Source organism: Haliotis rubra, unplaced genomic scaffold (genome assembly GCF_003918875.1).
Source record: "Haliotis rubra isolate DU_JTF1 unplaced genomic scaffold, ASM391887v1 Scf55, whole genome shotgun sequence".
NCBI classification, from domain to species: Eukaryota; Metazoa; Mollusca; class Gastropoda; order Lepetellida; family Haliotidae; genus Haliotis; species Haliotis rubra.
Window position 1 is genome coordinate 2,293,603 of NW_025767246.1, and position 19,341 is coordinate 2,312,943.

At 40.1% G+C, this 19,341-nt stretch overlaps 1 protein-coding gene across 1 annotated transcript in view; it reads right to left on the bottom strand.

Moving 5' to 3' along the window:
• LOC124253730 (trissin receptor-like) overlaps positions 1-19,341 on the bottom strand; it is a 122,618-nt gene that overhangs the window by 70,651 nt on the left and 32,626 nt on the right. Inside the window, exon 3 of the mRNA XM_046687550.1 lies at positions 884-1,005. Within this exon, the coding sequence (XP_046543506.1) occupies positions 884-1,005 (122 nt within the window). The remainder of the gene's footprint in view (positions 1-883; positions 1,006-19,341) is intronic.

Sequence of the window (19,341 nt, forward strand, 5' to 3'; positions counted from 1 at the left end):
TAGTGAAAGTACGTATAGATCTATGCTCGCGTTAGTGAGAGGGTTATCACTTAATGTATGCTCATGACACACATGGTATGAATGAATATCTACCCATCTGTGCTCGTGGACGTGCAAGTACCTACCATCCTATGCTCATGGTAATGAAAGTGCCAATCATTCTATGCTACTGTTAGTGAGAGGATTATCACTCACTGAGTGCTCATGGTACAACGCTTTGAATGAATAACTACCGTTCTATGCTCATGGTAGTGGAAATAGCTACCACCCTGTGCTCATGGTAGTGAAAGCACCTACTGTTCTATGCTCATGGTAGTGAAAGTACCTACCGTTCTATGCTCATGGTAGTGAAAGTACCTACTGTTCTATGCTCATGGTAGTGAAAGTACCTACTGTTCTATGCTCATGGTAGTGAAAGCACCTACCATCCTATGCTCATGGTAGTGAAAGCACCTACCGTTCTATGCTCATGGTATTGAAAGTACCTACCGTTCTATGCTCATGGTATTGAAAGTACCTACCGTTCTATGCTCATGGTAGTGAAAGTACCAACAGTTCTATGCTCATGGTAGTGAAAGTACTATGCTCATCATGGTCATATGCTCGTGGTAGTGAAAGTACCTACCGTTCTATGCTCATGGTAGTGAAAGTTCCTATGTTCTATGCTCATGGTATTGAAAGTACCTACCATCCTATGTCATCTATCCCTCATGGTAGTGAAAGTACCTACCGTTCTATGCTCATCTATGAAAGTACCTCATCATGGTAGTGAAAGTACCTACCATCCCTGTTCTATGCTCATGGCAGTGAAAGCACCCCCGTTCTATGCTCATGGTAATGAAAGTACCTTCCATCCTGTGCTCATGGTAGTGAAAGTACCTACCGTTCTATGCTCATGGTAGTGAGGGTCCACACTGAACAGATCATGGAGACGTTCTGTATGTAGTGGACGGACTTGCACATAAACTCGCCGTATTGCCACGTAAAACTGAAGAAAGCTGCAAACTGAAATAGACAAAGACAAGACGTGAGACGTACAGTGAAGAGCTCTCTGGTATCGAAGTAAAGAAGGCATGCACACTGTCCGACATAACGAGACTGTCGGTAATAACTACACCGTCAGACATAACTAGGTAATTACATAATTGTATACACATAATGCGATTGTCAGGAATAATAGATTGTCAGAATTAGAGTGTCAGACATAACTAGATTGACAGATATACCTAGATTGTCAGACATAATTAGAGTGTCAGACGTAACTAGACCGTCATACGTAACTAGACTGACAGATATACCTAGATTGTCAGACATAAAGGAAGCACTTGATTGCTGCCCCCTAGAATTGTTTTACAGATTGGATTTTGTACACCAAAGTATTGATATAACTCGATAGTACTTCTCACCCACGGAGGCGGTACAGACCATCACATAATGGACATAACTTGATTGCTGCTCCCCAGAATTGGATATTGATATAAAACACTGGATAGTGCCTCTACCCACCCAACACACACACACATATTATTTAAAAAGGTAACCTTAGGCCCTGTTATGGTAAGCAGAATTAGACACATTATTCAGAGCTTCATATACGATCGTGTTGGACACTATTCAAATATATTTTTTTGTCGTATGCATCGTGAAAAGATATGGCGACTTTTGAGATACATGTACAATGTTCAAAGATTAAACTTTTACACGTACAGTAAAGATAAAATGAGTGTGACATGCATGTACACTGGTCGAAGATAAAAATAATTTACACATGCAATATCAATATCGTTAACATATTAATGACACTGAGCTATATAATACAGTCACAATGATCAAAATATGTAACCATTAAGTGTAATCGCGACTTAAGTAAAACTTGTAGAATGCATATGACATATTTTCTTCTAGAAACTGTTAATGGCTGTTTTTATATACTTGAAAGTGTGTCGAGTATTTACGATTCCGTTGATACTGAACTGACGCACATTCTTAAACTGATAATCAGCACGGAAGCTAAAACTTTGTTTGGGAGATCCAATCTTTCAACTGTTAATGTACGACCCAAGTTAATTTGGTTTCTACAGCAACGACTTTGCGAACAGATAAAATGGTCATAAATTTACAGTTCATTTGATGAGATAAGGCTATTTGCATGTTACAACTATTTAACTGTGGTAACGGTGACTTTTATGTTGATTTTAAATTTTCTATTTCTCTGAAATAGTTGAACAAATAAAATAGAAATGACACGGATCATCCACCTTTTAACTTTTCATGTTTTTCTCAAATGGTCAGAATTTGAAATTGGTTTCTACAGCAACCCATTGCACACATTAAATTGGCCATATTAATGCCATTCTTACCATTGATCAATAGAATGTGATGCGGCTTTTTAAAGGCACGTAGTCTCATCTTAAAATACTCGTATATGGATCAATATTTCGTCTGGAAATATGACCACACCTTAATTAATATAATTAATAATATATATTTTTTCTGCATTACATGAAACACACATGACTGGTTCCATAATACCGTTGCGCTAATGAACTGGGATTACTACCCGTATCATCCATTATGTTTAAAATATTTCTGCAAGATTACCCAGGCATCTATTAGTTTGGAATTATACAAGATTTGATGCTAATGTTTTTGCTAATGTTTCTACAAGATTACCAAGGCTTCTTGTACTTTGGAATTATAAGGATTTATTGCTAATTATGAGTTTCTGTTTCGATATAATATCGATATTCCTCCTTCCCCTTGAGTTGTTCATTTCATTTAAAGTACTAGCAGATCAAAGAAGGATCACACATGCACCAAGCATGCATAGCTTCGAAATCAGGGCCACAGGCATAAAACGTTCAGGTTTTGCCTATTTTGAATATTGCAATGTACTTTTGCAAGACCTACATGTGTTAATGGAATATTACTTCAGAACCGTGTTCAAACGAATGTACGGCCCTAATGTATCAATGGCGGGTCAGGTAGCTCCATTTGGAAACCATATAAGGTATTACAGATATGCGGAGTGGTACAAGTGACCAAGTTGTCTTTGGCTTTGCGGTCCGCTGTTGGGCATGCCGCAAACCTGAGATCATGGGTTCGAATCCCGGTTCATCCTGAATATGTTTCACTGCTTGTTAAGTTTACAAACTTTCATATCAGAGATATTTTAAAGCTGTTGATTACCCGTGAAGGTCCGGGTTAGAATATTGATCTTTAGTAACCTATGCTTGTCGTAAGAGGCGACAAACGGGATCGGGTGGTCAGGCTCGCAGACTTAGTTGACACATGTCATCGGTTCCCAATTACGTAGATCGATGCTCATGCTGTTGATCACTTGACTGTCTTGTCCTGACTCGATACAGCTAGAATATTGCTGAATGCGGCGTAAAACTAAATTCACTCACTCAGAATTACGGACAGTATTGGCATAAAACAACCAATACACGACTTAGAAGTCGTGACAAAGTCTATACACGCCTGCTACACCAAAACCTGAAAATGTCTTGATCTGTCAACACAGTAAAAACAGAGGCGGGCATGTGTGTGTTAAGGTGTAAATCCTGTTAGACATCTAGATAATGATATTGGCATCTGTGTACACAAACATGTTCATTACCCACCGCCTTTAATGAAAAACCAAAGCAAACATTGGCAGCTAGCTCACAAGTTATTTATTTGTTTTGTAGGGGGAATGTCGAAGATTACAATTTGTGAGTCAGTTTGCAATTAGTTGATCCATTAAGAAAACCGCGAGACAGGGGTTATAAATATCTAGGATCTTTATAGCAGTAGGATAATGACTAGCTATGTATTTTCACACTTTATCTGAAGTAAACACATTCGGAGAGCTGCTAGACGTTCACCGTCAACGTATTATCATGCTTTTCTAAACATTAGCGGATATGTTTTCGTTTTGAAAACGTTTACTAAAACGGTGCGCTGTGTGACATCCGGGCTACAAATAGCCCCCAACAGCCTATGAAGGTCGCAAAGGGCGACTACTCGGTGCTGTGGTTCACATGATACATCTAGGTGTATACGATTTGTTGCATGAAACACATTTTATCAGATGAACGTGGATCCAAATTTCGACGTATGCAACTTGTTGGAAAATGACACGAGCTATTATCAAAGGATAAGTTATTGGCAAAGAGCCAATGAAAACGCGTATCAAAATCACTCGATATTATAATTATAATGTTTGTCAAAAAATTTAAAAGAAAATATCGTCATAATGTTCAAAACTCAAGATTTTCGGTATTCAAAGATGCAGCACTCCAAAAGCAGGAATGAAAAACAATCTTGAACGAACATGACAATTTAGGAGAGTCTAGGTTAGCCTTTCTCAGTGGTATTTGAAACGGCAGGTTATGCGTGTCTGCTACTGAGATAAGATCACCGATCCTTTTATTTACAGGCAGGTATCATGTGTTGGAATATTGCTGAATTCAGCTGAAGCTGTTCTGTCTCAGTCCCTGAACCGAATTATTTTCCCTTTTGCAATGCCAAAGCCCAAAATGAAACAAGTCTAGGTTTCCTCAGATTCTGAATCTCCCGTCTCACAGGGCCCCTTTTTTTCAATTGAAAAGGAATTGTTTGTTTCTATCTAAAATATATATATATTCTGAGATTAAGCGTTGGACTGAAGTAGACTGAAGGCTTTTTTCTGCTTTATCCAATTCATATTCCGAATCTGTTTAAAGTAACAGACATACATTTTCGAAGTCTTTGGAAGATATCATCATGAGTGAGTGAGGTTTGGTTTGGTTTAATGGTGTTCCAGTTTTAGCATGCCATATATGCTTATTTTGGGAGAACACCTGGTGTTCCTGGTCTCAGACGTTCACAATTTTGGTGAAACCCACGAGATGGTGCTTACAAAACTAGAAACGTAATTGGGGCGAACTGGGATTCGAACCCAGAATCATACGCTTTTATAGAGCCCAGAAAACGTATTACTAAGAACAGGCATTATGTCTTTTCTTTTAGCACATTCTAGAGTCATAACGGTTTTGTAATGTAGAACCACACGTAATGATACCTGGCTAATGATGAACACTGATGACTAAACTATGATAGACTGTATGTTCATTTCGCTTTATTCCATTCCACATTAATTCTAACAATATGGTTAGGTTATGTGAAATAGTGTTTATAGTCGCGTTCAGTATTAGTTTACTTGTATGGCAAGCTGCATGTCTGTGTGCGTGCACTGTGTCTGTGTGTGCGTGCGTGTGCGTGTGCGTGTGCGTGTGCGTGTGTGTGCTTATATTTGTGACTAGTCTGGTCTTATTCTGGTTTAAAAGAGCCAGTCAACTATGATACCACGTCGCAGAGTAACATCAATGACATTGATACAGTAGTCTGACTCCAAGCCGACATTATGGTGTTATCCCCTTCGCCCGTAAAGATGAGCCCCAGCGAGTGTAACAAGTTCGGAATCGATGATTTACATCAACCATTTCAACGAGTCTGTGAACCCAGTCTCGTTAGTCGCCTGTCTTAAACCAATATAATCCGTACCGTCAGTAGTAAGTAAAATCTAGCACCATCTCTAATGAGTTTAGTTTTAGTCAGTTTTAGTTAGTTTAGTTTTAAGCCGCTTTTAGCAATATTCCAGCAATGTCACGGCAGGGGACAGTAGAAATGGGCTTCACATATTGTACCCATCGAACCCGGGTCTTCGGCATGACGGACGAACGCTTTAACCACTAGGCTACCCCGCCGCCCCCATCTCTATTGTGTGGTATGACGAGGTCAGACTTTAGAACCTTCTATCCCTTTTATCTACAGTGGATATTCTTCATTTCTGGAGATTCATGTCCAGTGATGTCATTACGATGTTAATACTTCTCGACATGACTTTGTTTCACTTAGTCTGTCTCGCCGTTCGTGAACCACATTATGTTGACATCCACCCTTCAACACATGTCACCGTGTGCCAATTTCGTAGATCGATACTCATGCTTTTGATCACTGGATTGTCTGGTCCAGACTCAATTACCTACAGACAGTTGCCATATAGCTGGAATCCTGCTGAGTGCGGCGTAAAACTAAACTCACTCACTCACTTAACCCTGCACTTTCTGCAGTGCTAATGCCCACAATGAAGCAAGTTTAGATTTCGTAAGATTTTGAATCTAGCATCTCACTGGGGCTCATTTTCAGTGAAAGGATTTCTTTGGTTTCCATCAATATATACATACATATTCAGACAGTAAGCGTTGGTCTAGGTTTGAGTTTGTACATGAACATATATTTGACACCGGTAACGCAGGAAAGGCCAACCTTTTTAGAACACCTGGTGTCATAGTTGCAATTGATTGTAGGTAACTGATTGCCACTGATAACTTTCACCACGAATTTGCTAATTTGCTTCGTCACATAGCTTAGCAACGTTTGTTTAGGTAACATTTGTACGCCTGTGTGATTTGTAAGTCCTAATCAAAACACTTTTCAAAATATATAGTGAGTGAGTGAGTTTGGTTTTACGCCGCTTTTAGCAATATTCCAGCAATATCACGGCAGGGAACACCAGAAATGGGCTTAACACATTGTACCCATGTGGGGAATCGAACCCGGGTCTTCGACGTGACGAGCGAACGCCTTAACCACTAGGCTACCCCACCGCCCCTTCAAAATATTAACGTTGGTTTTGATAATCGCAAGACACCAGATGTGTACTTTGTTTTGAACGTCAGTTTACTTCCCCACTCAGTGACACTTACTTTTTAAATTAAACTATGTGAGTAACGCATGCCGCCAATAGAGCAGGATACGCTTATCCTTGTCACGAACACTTAGTATTATCAATAATTTCCCGTGGTCTATGAATTTAATTTTCATATCCGTTTCGTAAGATATTCGAGACTGATTATTTTCTTGCGCTGACGTTTAATGTTTACAAAACGGAGTAAAAAATATTTTCTTTAATGATCAAGCCCAGTGCAAGCTATAAATGTCTTCACCAACCGATTACCCCGTTCAAATAAACGAGCAATATTACATGGGTCGGGGTCATAGAGCTATGTATCTTATCTGCATGATTACATATGTAAGTAAAAATGAAAGATTCTGCAATCTACGTTCTGACTTCCTGACTGATTGGGAATGGATGGACAAGTTAAGAAACCCCCTAACGCCATTTTTATTGCGTTGAAGAGGTTCACTCTTGACCCTACGAAATGCAGGGCAATTATTACGCACTAGCGAAGCACAGAGGCTATAATCTGCACATCGGCGGTACGGCGTACGCTCCCCACCGTCAATTAACGTTACCGTCAGGGAGTCACGTGATCGGTTTGAGTGCCATCGAGTGTACCGTTAAACTAGAACCCTAGGCCCTGAATATGTAAAAATGTTTACGAGTCAATGGTTCAAACACATTGGTGTTCTCCTGGGAGTGTGGAATGTGAGTAAGTGAAATAAACGAAGGGTAAAAAACGACCATGCACGTTTTTTACTGACTTGTGATTGAACAAAAACAGGGGAAAACTAGAAATTTAGTGTTAAGATATGTCATGAAAACTTCGAGAATAATGCTGGTATAATCTTTTAATGGTTCCCTTTTCCATGTAGGAGTTACGAACTCGCATTAGAGTGAAACAAACAATGTAATGTAAAGTATGAATAACACGTTATGGGTACACTTACATACAATCAGTTTTACCAGTGAATCAGGGCCTCATAAAACACGCACACACGCACAAGCCTGCACGTGCATGCACACACACGTACGCACATGCACACGCCCTTTCTGTGTGTATATATTTATATATTATAATATGATATAATTTTTATAGTATAAATTATAAGTTCGACTAAAATTGAGCTCGTTATATCCCTCAGTTCGTTAAAAGCGTGTTCGTCATAAATGTACTTTGCTGTTTTAACATTTTAACTATATGTTTTACTGACGCGCTTAAAATTTTCTCCATCCCTACACATACTGACACAGTACATGACTGAGCGGAGATATCACTACTTCATGTTTTCATATTAATTCAACGAACTTCTATTTTTGAGCTGAGTCAGCAAATCTATGTATTATTTCAGAAGGTAAATACACACACCTGTTTTTAATTAAAAGAGACACGAGACATCTCAGAAGGTAAATACACACACCTGTTTTTAATTAAAAGAGACACGAGACATATGTACATTTAACCATCCCCGTGATGATGTCGATCTGTGAAAGCAATTCATCATTCTCGTGTCTCACAAATGTCTTGCATAATATATGTAACTCACATCAGTGACGGCACCAGCAAGACCAGGTGCCAATTCCATCGGGATAAATTCCCATACAGTCCGCACTTAAGAACACCTTTGCAGAAAAGTTCAGCGCTTCATTAAAAATATATGACTATCATTGGCAAAATATTAAGTTATTATTTTTGGAACTCCTATGACTGATGAGCCCCAATGTTGTGTGACTTCAGGGGGATCAGTTTCCCATCCTGGAAGCTATTACCACGTGAAATTTTGGGTTGAATAAGATACAACCAGGGAGCGGCTTACCGTTAACTGGGAATCGTGCTGAAGACATTTCTATGCATTCAGGCTTTAACGTCCGTTTGGGTGAGTTCATGGAAGAGTAAACAAAGAACAAAGAATTGGTTCAACTGAGCTTGCGGGTTCGTCACTTTTAAGTTACAATCTAAGCAATATCGTAGCGAGGGAAATTGGATCACACATTGTACCCGTGTGCGGAGTCGAACCCGGACCTTCTGTGTGACGAGCGATCGCTTTCATCACTATACTATACCACCGCTCTTTTGTAACAATTGTGTCCCATATCTTTGAAGCTATGATTTATGAATTCGAATCATAAAGCTTTCCTACGGAACCGACCGCCTCCGTGGTGTAGTGGTTAGAGCGTCCGCCCGGAGAGCGGAAGGTCGCGGGTTCGATCCCCGACCGCGTCATACCAAAAGACGTTAAAATATGGTACTTGTTGGTCCCTGCCTGGCGCTCGGCATTAATGGGTACAACAAGGACTGGTCGGCTCGGAGTCAGTATAATGTGTCTGAGTGGGGTATTCATGCTTCACTGCGGCATGGTATCTCAGTGGGCTAGCACTATAAAACCAGCTTCAGTCTGGGCTAGTACAAGCAGCCGCACATACACATACACACGCATGCACGTCGTCATATGAGCGAAATATTCTCAAGCACGACGTTAAACCCAATTTCACCTCACCTCACCTCACCTCACCTCACCTCAACTCACCTCACCTACGGATCTGCATCACCTCGCCAACTGTTCCAAGGCGTTAAACACATCCCACAAACTCCCAGAAACCATTACTTTAGACCGATATGTCAAGAGGCAGTCTCCATGTCAAGATGCAGCTAATATGTTAAGATGCAGCAACTATACAAAATGACGAAACCCTGTCAAGATTCAGCCAAAAAGCAAGAAGCAGAGATTATTCAATATGCAGTCATGGTTTCAGGATGCAGTCAATATGTCAAGATGCAGACAAGCTTCGGCAACCATGTCAAGATCTTGGCAAGGCCAAGAAGCCGCCATTATTCAATATGTAGTCATGGTTTCAAGATGCAGTCAATATGTCAAAGATGCAGTAACTTTGACAAAATCTAGTCAAACCCCAAAAGCAGCCGTTATTTCAATCACGTTTACAAGATGTCACGATGCAACCACATACACAACCTCTAGCCAATGTCAAGAAACAGCTATCAATGCAGTATACGGCGATGGTGTCAAGATGCAGTCAATATGATCTGATGCACTCTTGCCCTCAATGAAGACATTTACATGCATCTGCAAAGTGGGTAATGAAACAGACATAACACACACCCACAACAATAGGATCGATTGCATATTTGAGCTTATAGCTTACAACCTGGTATATAGAGCACATAGACAAAGGTTCTCACGTTAACATAAGTGTCTGTAACGAATTGGGCCATAATTCCAGACTGGTCTGGATCACTTAGGCCAGCTTCAATGCCTCCTTCAGCAAGATATAGAAAAGAAATGTCCATCTCTTGAGATTTGACAAAAGCAGCAATAGGAGTGCCACGGCCGTAAAACTGACGCCATGTTAGGTAGTCATTGACCTTTGATTGGCACGCCTTGGGGATAATAATGGTCGATACTGCGTCCTCGACGCCAGTATACCTCAGTATCTCATACTGTTTCCCTGCTCCAGGGCACGGGCTAATGGTCTATAATTGACCTGATTGAAGAATACGGAAGCTAAGTAATACAGTGCTATGACGTTATCATGAGAGGGACAAGTAAGTTGATTATGAGATTATTAAATATTATTTCAGCCCTATTCATATGTGTCTGTACAAATGGTTATAAGATTGGAGAAGGTCCTGATGCGGAAGGAGGAGGATGAGGAGGAGAAATGTGGTAGATGAAAGCGACAAAATGTTCCATTGTGTCTTACCACTTTCTGACAGAACATTGTTCTACACAAAAATGATGAAAATACAGTTAACATACAGTAAAGTACGTTTATACCAAACTGACGGATATAACGAACGTTATTTGGTCCCGACATTTACAACGAACTATGGTTATAACGAACTACATTTATAACTAGCTTATTGAAATAACGAACTACATTTATAACTAGCTGATGGATATAACGAACTACATTTATAACTAGCTGATGGATATAAAGAACTACATTTATAACTAGCTGATGGATATAACGAACTACATTTATAACTAGCTGATGGATATAACGAACTACATTTAAAACTAGCTGATGGTTATAACGAACAACATTATAACTAGCTGGTGGATATAACGAACTACATTTATAACTAGCTGATGGATATAACGAACTACATTTATAACTAGCTGATGGATATAACGAACTACATTTAAAACTAGCTGATGGATATAACGAACTATATTTATAACTAGCTGATGGATATAACGAACTACATTTGTAACTAGCTGATGGATATAACGAACTACATTATAACTAGCTAGTGGATATAACGATCTACATTTATAACTAGCTGATGGATATAATGAACTACATTTATAACTAGCTGATGGATATAACGAACTACTTTATAACTAGCTGATGGATATAACGAACAACATTATAACTAGCTGATGGATATAACGAACTACATTTATATCTAGCTGATGGATATAACGAACTACATATATAACTAGCTGATGGATATAACGAACTGTTTTATTTTGGACCTGACCACACGAAGTGTATTTTAGTCGCAATACGGTTATTTGGTTCCGGACACTTGCTGTATATTTGAGTCGACATGCGCAACACGAACTTCGGTTATAACGAACTAAAATAAGTATCCCTTTTGATTTCGTCATAACCGTAGTTTATGTATTTATGATTTTAGGAAATTCCGTACTTATCACTTATACCTATCTTTCTCCTTGTGACACGATTCCGGTTATTTATATATCTGATTTTCAACAGTAGGATGCAATCAAACACAAAAATCGAGATAATAATAGCCACGTGGAAAAATGTGTTTGGAATCTGAAATATATGCATTTAGCGAAAATAACACACAACGTTGACTTGACATCTAATGATGTGAGCTCTAATATTTGTGCATGTCAAAATACATCTATAAGCAACACGTTTATATCGAAGTGACGGATATAACGAACTAGTTTTGGTTCCTTCCACTTGCTGTATATTTGAGTCGAATTTTTTGTTATACGAACCACGGTTTTAACGAATTGAAATTAGTGGTCCATTTGCATTCGTCCTAACAGTAGTTTATTTACTGTTGGTATAATTATATAACCGTTCGTTTCTTCTCTATTTTTGACAATAACAACCTTTGTTTCTCATTCAAGTTAGGAAACAGCCTGTCAGATTGAATCAAACTTTATAATCGTAATGGTTACTGTCAAAGCTTCTGCCAACGAAAGACCAAAAGAGAAGATGAAAATGTTTAATGGAGTAGATTAAATCTGATGGTTTTACTGTAACTGAAAAAGTGGAACCAGAACTGGAATAAACCCAGCCAGACGGAATCTGAAGTCTGGCTGCCTTCCAGGAACAGTCTGTAGTTGATCCCACTTGTAAACCCTTAAAACCATAACGATTATATGTTTGTTTGTTGTTTAACGCCGCACTCAGCAATTTTCCAGCTATATGGCGGCGGTCTGTAAATAATTGAGTCCGGACGGCGGACCAGACAATCATGTGAACAACAGCATGAGCATCAATCAAGGCAATGGGGATAGGATGACATATGTTATCCAAGTCGCCGAGTCTGGCCAACCAATTTCGTTGGTCGCCTCTTGCAACCAGTGTGTGTAGCTAAAGACCAATTCTAACCGTACTGCATCCGTACGTCTATCTGTGAAGTGTTCGCTCGTCACGCCGAAGACCCGAGTTCGATTCCCCACATGGGTACAATGTGTGAAGCCCATTTCTGGTGTCCCCCGCCGTGAAATTGCTGGAATATTGCTAAAAGCGGCGTAAAACTAAACTCACCCACTCATTCTATGCATAAATATTCAGAGTGACAAAATAATTTACACAACTATTTATGACAAAAGAATGATTTCAACTTTCTAATGGTCAATTTTCCCCTTTGTTGGGCGATATTGCCACAGAAAGAGTGTCAGCAAAGCTTTCAAAACAATTTCCAAGTTTGTCTCAACAGTTTCCAAATCCATATTTTGACTTCAACCATATGTCCCCATGTTTGTTCACGTGACACCCGTGAAGATCCGGGTTAGAATTGATCTTCAGCAACCCATGCTTGTCGTAAGAGGCGTCTAACGGGATCAGGTGGTCAGGCTCGCTGACTTGGTTGACACATGTCATCGTATCCCAATTACGTACATCGATGCCATGCATGTTCTTGGTCACTGGATTGTCTGGTCCAGACTCGATTATTTACAGACCGCCGCCGTATAGCTGGAATATTGCTGCGTGCGGCGTAAAACTAAACTCACTCACTCACTGTTCACGTGGACGTGCCTTGACAAACACACATTTCTCGTGATCATGGAAATAGTTCTGTCGTATTTAAATGACAAAGGCTTCTAAAAATAAAGTTAACAAAAAAACATTTGTTCTTTGCAAATCAAGTGTTTTCACTAGGAGGCCAAGTTACGAGTTTGCATGGTCAACTTTTAAAACGTTTCCATTTTATAGACGATTCTAAGATGCCTAGCGGTTAGAACAATCGAAAAAAATATACATTATCAGACAATAAAGGTATAGTTTTTTGATGACGTAACAATTGAATGACGTTATCCCGTCACTGCACCATTCTAGTGTGCCCCCTCGTAATCGAACCATTTTACATTACGTCACAATGTAAGCGACGTCACGATGCATGTCAGTTGTTATCGCTTCGTACGGCCTCCTACAGTAAACTACACCGTTGCATCCAGTTTCTTGGTTTGCTGTTGCTTCACGCAGCTAACATCACTGGTGGAAACATTACGTTTATGTTTTACGACGGTTAAAATGTGTCATTTCGACTCACAAGTTTTCAGCGACACGGTAACGTTCGTAATGTTTACATTCCCACAATGCAATTGTGGAATGTCGCTTGACTACTCAACTTCCTCTGGATGTACTGATCTAAACTTACGCTGGTAGTAGAAATGCAACGTTCATATTGCCCCATATGGTTTACGTTAATGACAGATGTAATTAAAATAATTCAGAGAAGATATTTAATCCGAACGTAAACCGTCATCAAACTGTTATCATTTGTTTTTTTTCTGGTAACGTTCGTCTTAACGTAGGGGGCAGACACATCAATAGAACAGCGCGCGAGTTAGCCCTGTGCGAGGATTCTTAATTTAGGTCGCCGATACCGTCGTTTGTTTTCTGCCTTAAATTAATCGTAATTATCTTTAGAAAGTATTAAATTTGGCATCTTAGAAAAGAAATACACTTCGCCCTACCACCATGTATAGTGTAATAAAACACACTTTCGCCCTGAACTATTATAACGTTAAAGCACTCGGACGCAAGCGTCCTCGTGCTTTAACTATATAGTTCAGGGCAAAAGTGTGTTTTATTACACTATACATGGTGGTAGAGCGAAGTGTATTTCTTAATTACGGAATAACAGCATAAAAACACGCCCCTTTCTCTGTATGTCAAAAGAGTCACGATTGTTGATGTTTTTACACGTTGCTGTCGCAGTCTTTGCACAATTACAGATATTACAAGAAGCGGTAACTTTTGTTGACTGTTATTTTGCGTACATTAGGGGTCATTTGTTGCATAACTACGTTCCGTAAAGATGGTTAACAGTTTCTATCTTAGAAAGAAATGGAATTGGTCAACAGGCATATGAAAACCTACATAAACACCTCTACCTGACCAAAACAGCAATCAAAAATAAGACAGTACACACATCCTGAAGATAAGGACAATTTACATGTGACAAAAATATGTAATTGAATACATTATAATAATTAATATATTAAATTAGCTCTGAAGAAAATAATTGGCATTGTAATACAGTCATGTGCAGACTCAATTATATTAAAATTATTTTGATAAATATTTCCAAACAACACGGGTTGACGTTTTAGTGTTTCTTAGCCGCTTTTAGTAATATTCCAGCAATATCACTGCGGGGGACACCAGAAATGGGCTTCACACATTGTACCCGTGTGGGAAATCAAACCCGGGTCTTCGGCGTGACGAACGAACGCTTTAACCACTAGGCTACTCCACCACCACCACCCTTGACGTAAGAATAACATGTTGATCCTCTATGCAAAAAATCGAACATTGGAATAAATAATGGGGACTGTCTTCGTCATGATAACATCAGCTTGTAGGACCATCATGGAAAAATCTGTAAAATCTGTGTGCGTTTAAACCGCTACACTCCAGTCTTATTTACAGTGAATAAGTTGAATAAATATGTTCACGAATGATGAATATAATCTATAAACATTTAATTAAGAAACATTTTGTGATTTTCCAAATTTTGTGAAAGATACAACCATATTGATTATCTAAACTATCCCAGCCAAAAATGGCTCACGGCAAGAATGGTTGTTTTGGGGGTTTAATTCACTGCGGCAAAAAAATATTATGGATTATGTAGGATGATCTAGTATCATTTGTGGAAGTTCAGTGGAATTAGGTCTTGAGATCCTTGAACATCCAGGAATAGAACTGGTCTCCAGCAAGCTTGTCCAACTAACGGGATCGAGTGGTCAGACTTAGTGACTTGGTTGATACATGTCATCGTATACCAGTCGCTAAGATCGATGCACATAACATTGCTCATTGAAGAATGTGTTTATTGAAACGGTTGCAATGACAAATACATACGGGAAACGTGTAATTGTAGATGGAATTAATCTTGTTACTCAATTATGGCCTCATAGATAGGAGTGTAAATATTCTTTTTTTCACATTAAACTTCTTGTGTACATAAATAATATGCCCATCATATATAATGTTTCTGCATTAAAATTCGAACAATCCCACTGAATAAAAACAATCCCCTTGTGGTATTACATATTAGAAGATGCGATCTTTTGAGTAGATCGATGCCCATACGGTCAGTTATTGTAATGTCCAGATTCGATTATTTACAGATTGACGTTAAACAACACCAAGCAGATGATCAAGGCATCCACGTGTGGTGGTGTGTGGTCCTGTGTACACAGCTCAGGTCACAAATCAGTTGAAGTTTAGCAACGCCGAGCTCGGACAATCCTTGGATGGGTGACCGTGTTTGGCAGCCTGACTCCTGAGAGTTTCCGAGGACTTCAGTCCTGCCCCACAACGAAGCACATGTGATGCATGTGGTCTCACCTTAGGCAAGTGAGTTTGTTCAAATTGCCTCTGTTCACCCAGCAGAAAAATGGGTACCCGGTGGGATAACGTCTTGTGACTATAACCTTCTAGCGCCTAACAGGCAGCTTGGGTTACCCGGGGTTATAAGAATCAGCTTCTGATTAAGTGCCGCCAGCAATCACTTGGTGTTTGGAGACTGTGCGCTATAGAAGATAACTTATTATTATTATTATACAGCAGAACGGTGCACTGGTAATCTCACTGCAGGCTTCAGTGAGTGAGTATGGTTTTACACCGCTTTTATCAATATTCCAGCAATATCACCCCAGGGGACACCAGAAATGGGCTTCTCACATTGTACCCATGAGGGGAATCGAACCCGGGTCTTCGGCTTGAGGAGCAAAGGTTTTAACCACTATGCTACCCAACCGCGCATAAACGAGTACAAAACGGAGATGAGTTATTTTACTGAGTATTTATAATCAATGTAAGTACTGAAGTTTGCCAATAAAAACCGACCTGGCATCAACGAAAGTTGATCTACGCCATATCTTTACGATTCCAGTGCCAATGGAACCAATGAAGAGTTAAGGAACTTATCGGTCAGCACCAACTCAACTATGGGCAATATCTCGAAATGGATATTTCTAATTAAGTACCATCAATCTGAAGGGATACAAAGCATATCCGTATTTCCTCGAAGACAACTGATACATTTACCAACGGATTTGTTCGTAATATACCTCCTCGGCCATCTTGACAACCTTCCCCGAAACGTGACATCAGCACTCTCGCCATGATTACCACGATCTGCACGGACTTTCCGTGTGTTTAAAACGCCCGAGCTGGCGGTTTTATCGCCAATGAGAGAGCTGCTCTCAAATCGTAATCTCAGCAATTACACGTTCTTCTTCGCGGCTTATCTTCACCGAGAACTAAGAGCAAGGTCGATTTTTAAGGGCATTGTACGCGTGATGGTGTTATAGGCGTTAGCGGGATAATTAGCCGGCAAAAAATATTGTGATGAATTCGGTTTCAATAATACCTTGTCATAAAATGATAATCTCGTCATGAAATAAAGCATGATGTCATTTGTGAGAGAACAAATGGAGACAGTTGTAAAAACGAACTGTTTGAAGAAAGTCTTCCTTCAGCGCTGGCTATCCGGCATCGGAGCTCCACCAACGTCATTGAGTCTCTCTTGAGAAGAGAGTGGAAACAGCCTTTTTACTGTCCTTTCAGACGTAGCTATTTTGAAAGGACATATTTCATCAGAGCTTAGACAACAACGCATAAAACCTGACTTGTTTTAGAAATTTGGTGAATGGTGTATTTCATGTTCGCAAGTTATTAAACCACAGTGCTCCATTACAATTTTTCTGCGTGTATTTATAAAATTCTTATCTTCTTTCTTAACCAAGAAACGGAGGATGTGAAATGACGTTAACGTGACGTTAAAAATTATTACGCTCGTTAAGTTACGTGTGTTTTACTGCTTCCACAAATCAAACTTTGTGCCGGATTCATGGTGCTCGCCCACTGAGATAGCAGTAAATCATAAATACACAGGGGTGGGGTAGCCTAGTGGTTAAAGCGTTCGCTCGTCACGCCGAAGACCCGGGTTCGATTCCCCACATGGGTACAATGTGTGAAGCCCATTTCTGGTGTACCCAGGAGTGATATTGCTGGAATATTGCTAAAAGCATCGTGAAACTAAATCATTCATTAAAATATCATACTAAGACACAGTATGCTGACTACGAGACATTCTATCCTCGCTTTATCCCCATATTGCCGAACGCACGGCGGGGTAATAACAAGTATTATTATTATTATTGTTATTGGTTATTTATATAGCGCACATATCCACGCACTAGTGCATGCTCAAGGCGCTGGTATTTTTTCCCTCGGTCATTGGATGTCAATCTCAACGGCACATCTTATTATCAATCTCAACTCCCTGGGGAACATACAACTGTTGCTGCCACAAGGCGCACCGAGTTATTGTGGCTTTCCCATCCTTACGAGGCACCCGTTCACAGCTGGGTGAACTGGGACACATAGTCACAGTACATTGTCCAAGTTCACTGCACGTTGCTGTACCCGCACCTAGGTGTTTGCACGTATGTGGTCACCATCTGGTCATCTACCAACGGATTCGTGGGTTCTTTTAAGTGCACAGGTTTGTGTACTGTACACTATGGGTTGTGACAACACTGAAACAGTCTGCACGCAAAGTTGACTCCTAGGTTTTTACACCCGGTCACAGGTGGGCTCGATCCCAGCACCTCAAGCTCGATGGATCAGTAGCCTGGCGCCTTAGCCAGCTCGCCCACCATCTTGTAATGTCCTTTGGTTTGACGCCAGAGGGAACCGAACCATTGATCTTCCTCTCCCACTGCGCATGCCTTATCCCCCGTTCGTTATCAGTGTTAGAACCGTCCATTGTTCAACAACTCCAGCAGTAACGTCCGTGAAAACCGGTGTTGGTCAACACAGACATTAATCTACCTTCTAAAACCTGTGTCTGACTGACTGTCCATTTTCCGCTTTAAACGTTAAAGGCCCGTGAAGATCCAGGTTAGAACTGACCTCCAGGAACCCATGTTTCACGGAATCGGGTGGTCAAGCTCGCTGCCTTGGCTGACTCTTTGCATCCAAACAGTGTAGAGAGATGATGTTAATCAACGGATAGTCTGGTCCAGACTGAACTATTTACAGACCGCCGCCATATTGCTGGAAAACTGATGTTTGCGGCGTTAAACAACAAACGAATAAAATGTAAACATTTAAACTATGTTGTTTCTATACGTGCTGCTAAATGCAACACCCAACAGTACTCCAACTGTTAAAATTACCGAGTCTTGCTATCCCACCGACCCGAGTCAACATAGACCCCATGCTCGCTACACAGTTTCCTCCCTGGAGGGGCGATGGGGTAGTCTAGTGGTTAAAGCGTTGGCTCGTCACGCCGAAGACCCGGGTTCGAATCCCAACATGGGTACAATGAGTGAAGCCCATTTCTAGTGTCCCCCGCCGTGATATTGCTGGAATATTGCTAAAAGCGGCGTAAAACTAAACTCAGTCAGTCTGTCAGTCCTCCCTGGATCTATGTATAGACATACAAGCTGAAAGCAGCATCTGCATAAAACTACAGAATGAGATGGGTGATTCCGATTTTCCATTGTGAATCTCTCCATCGAGCAATATAGCAGAACCAGTTGTTTATGGCGTTTGTATTTTCTGTTGATTACCAAATAGAGTAAACTACGTTTATTACGAACACGTTTATAACGAACTGTTTTTTTGTCTTTGCCACTTGATTCATATATGTCGAAATATGGGTAACGTACTATGGTTATAACGAATTAAAATTAGAGGCCACTCTTAGTTCGTTATAACCACAGTGTACTATAGAGTCATGGTTGTGTCGAAGTGGATGGGACCTACTTCGAGATACCCGATGTTCGATACAAGCGCAAACTAATATGGAATTCACTGGGAACCATCTTTTACTTCGATACAAACCTACGTTAGAACTTAGACACAGTGATGTT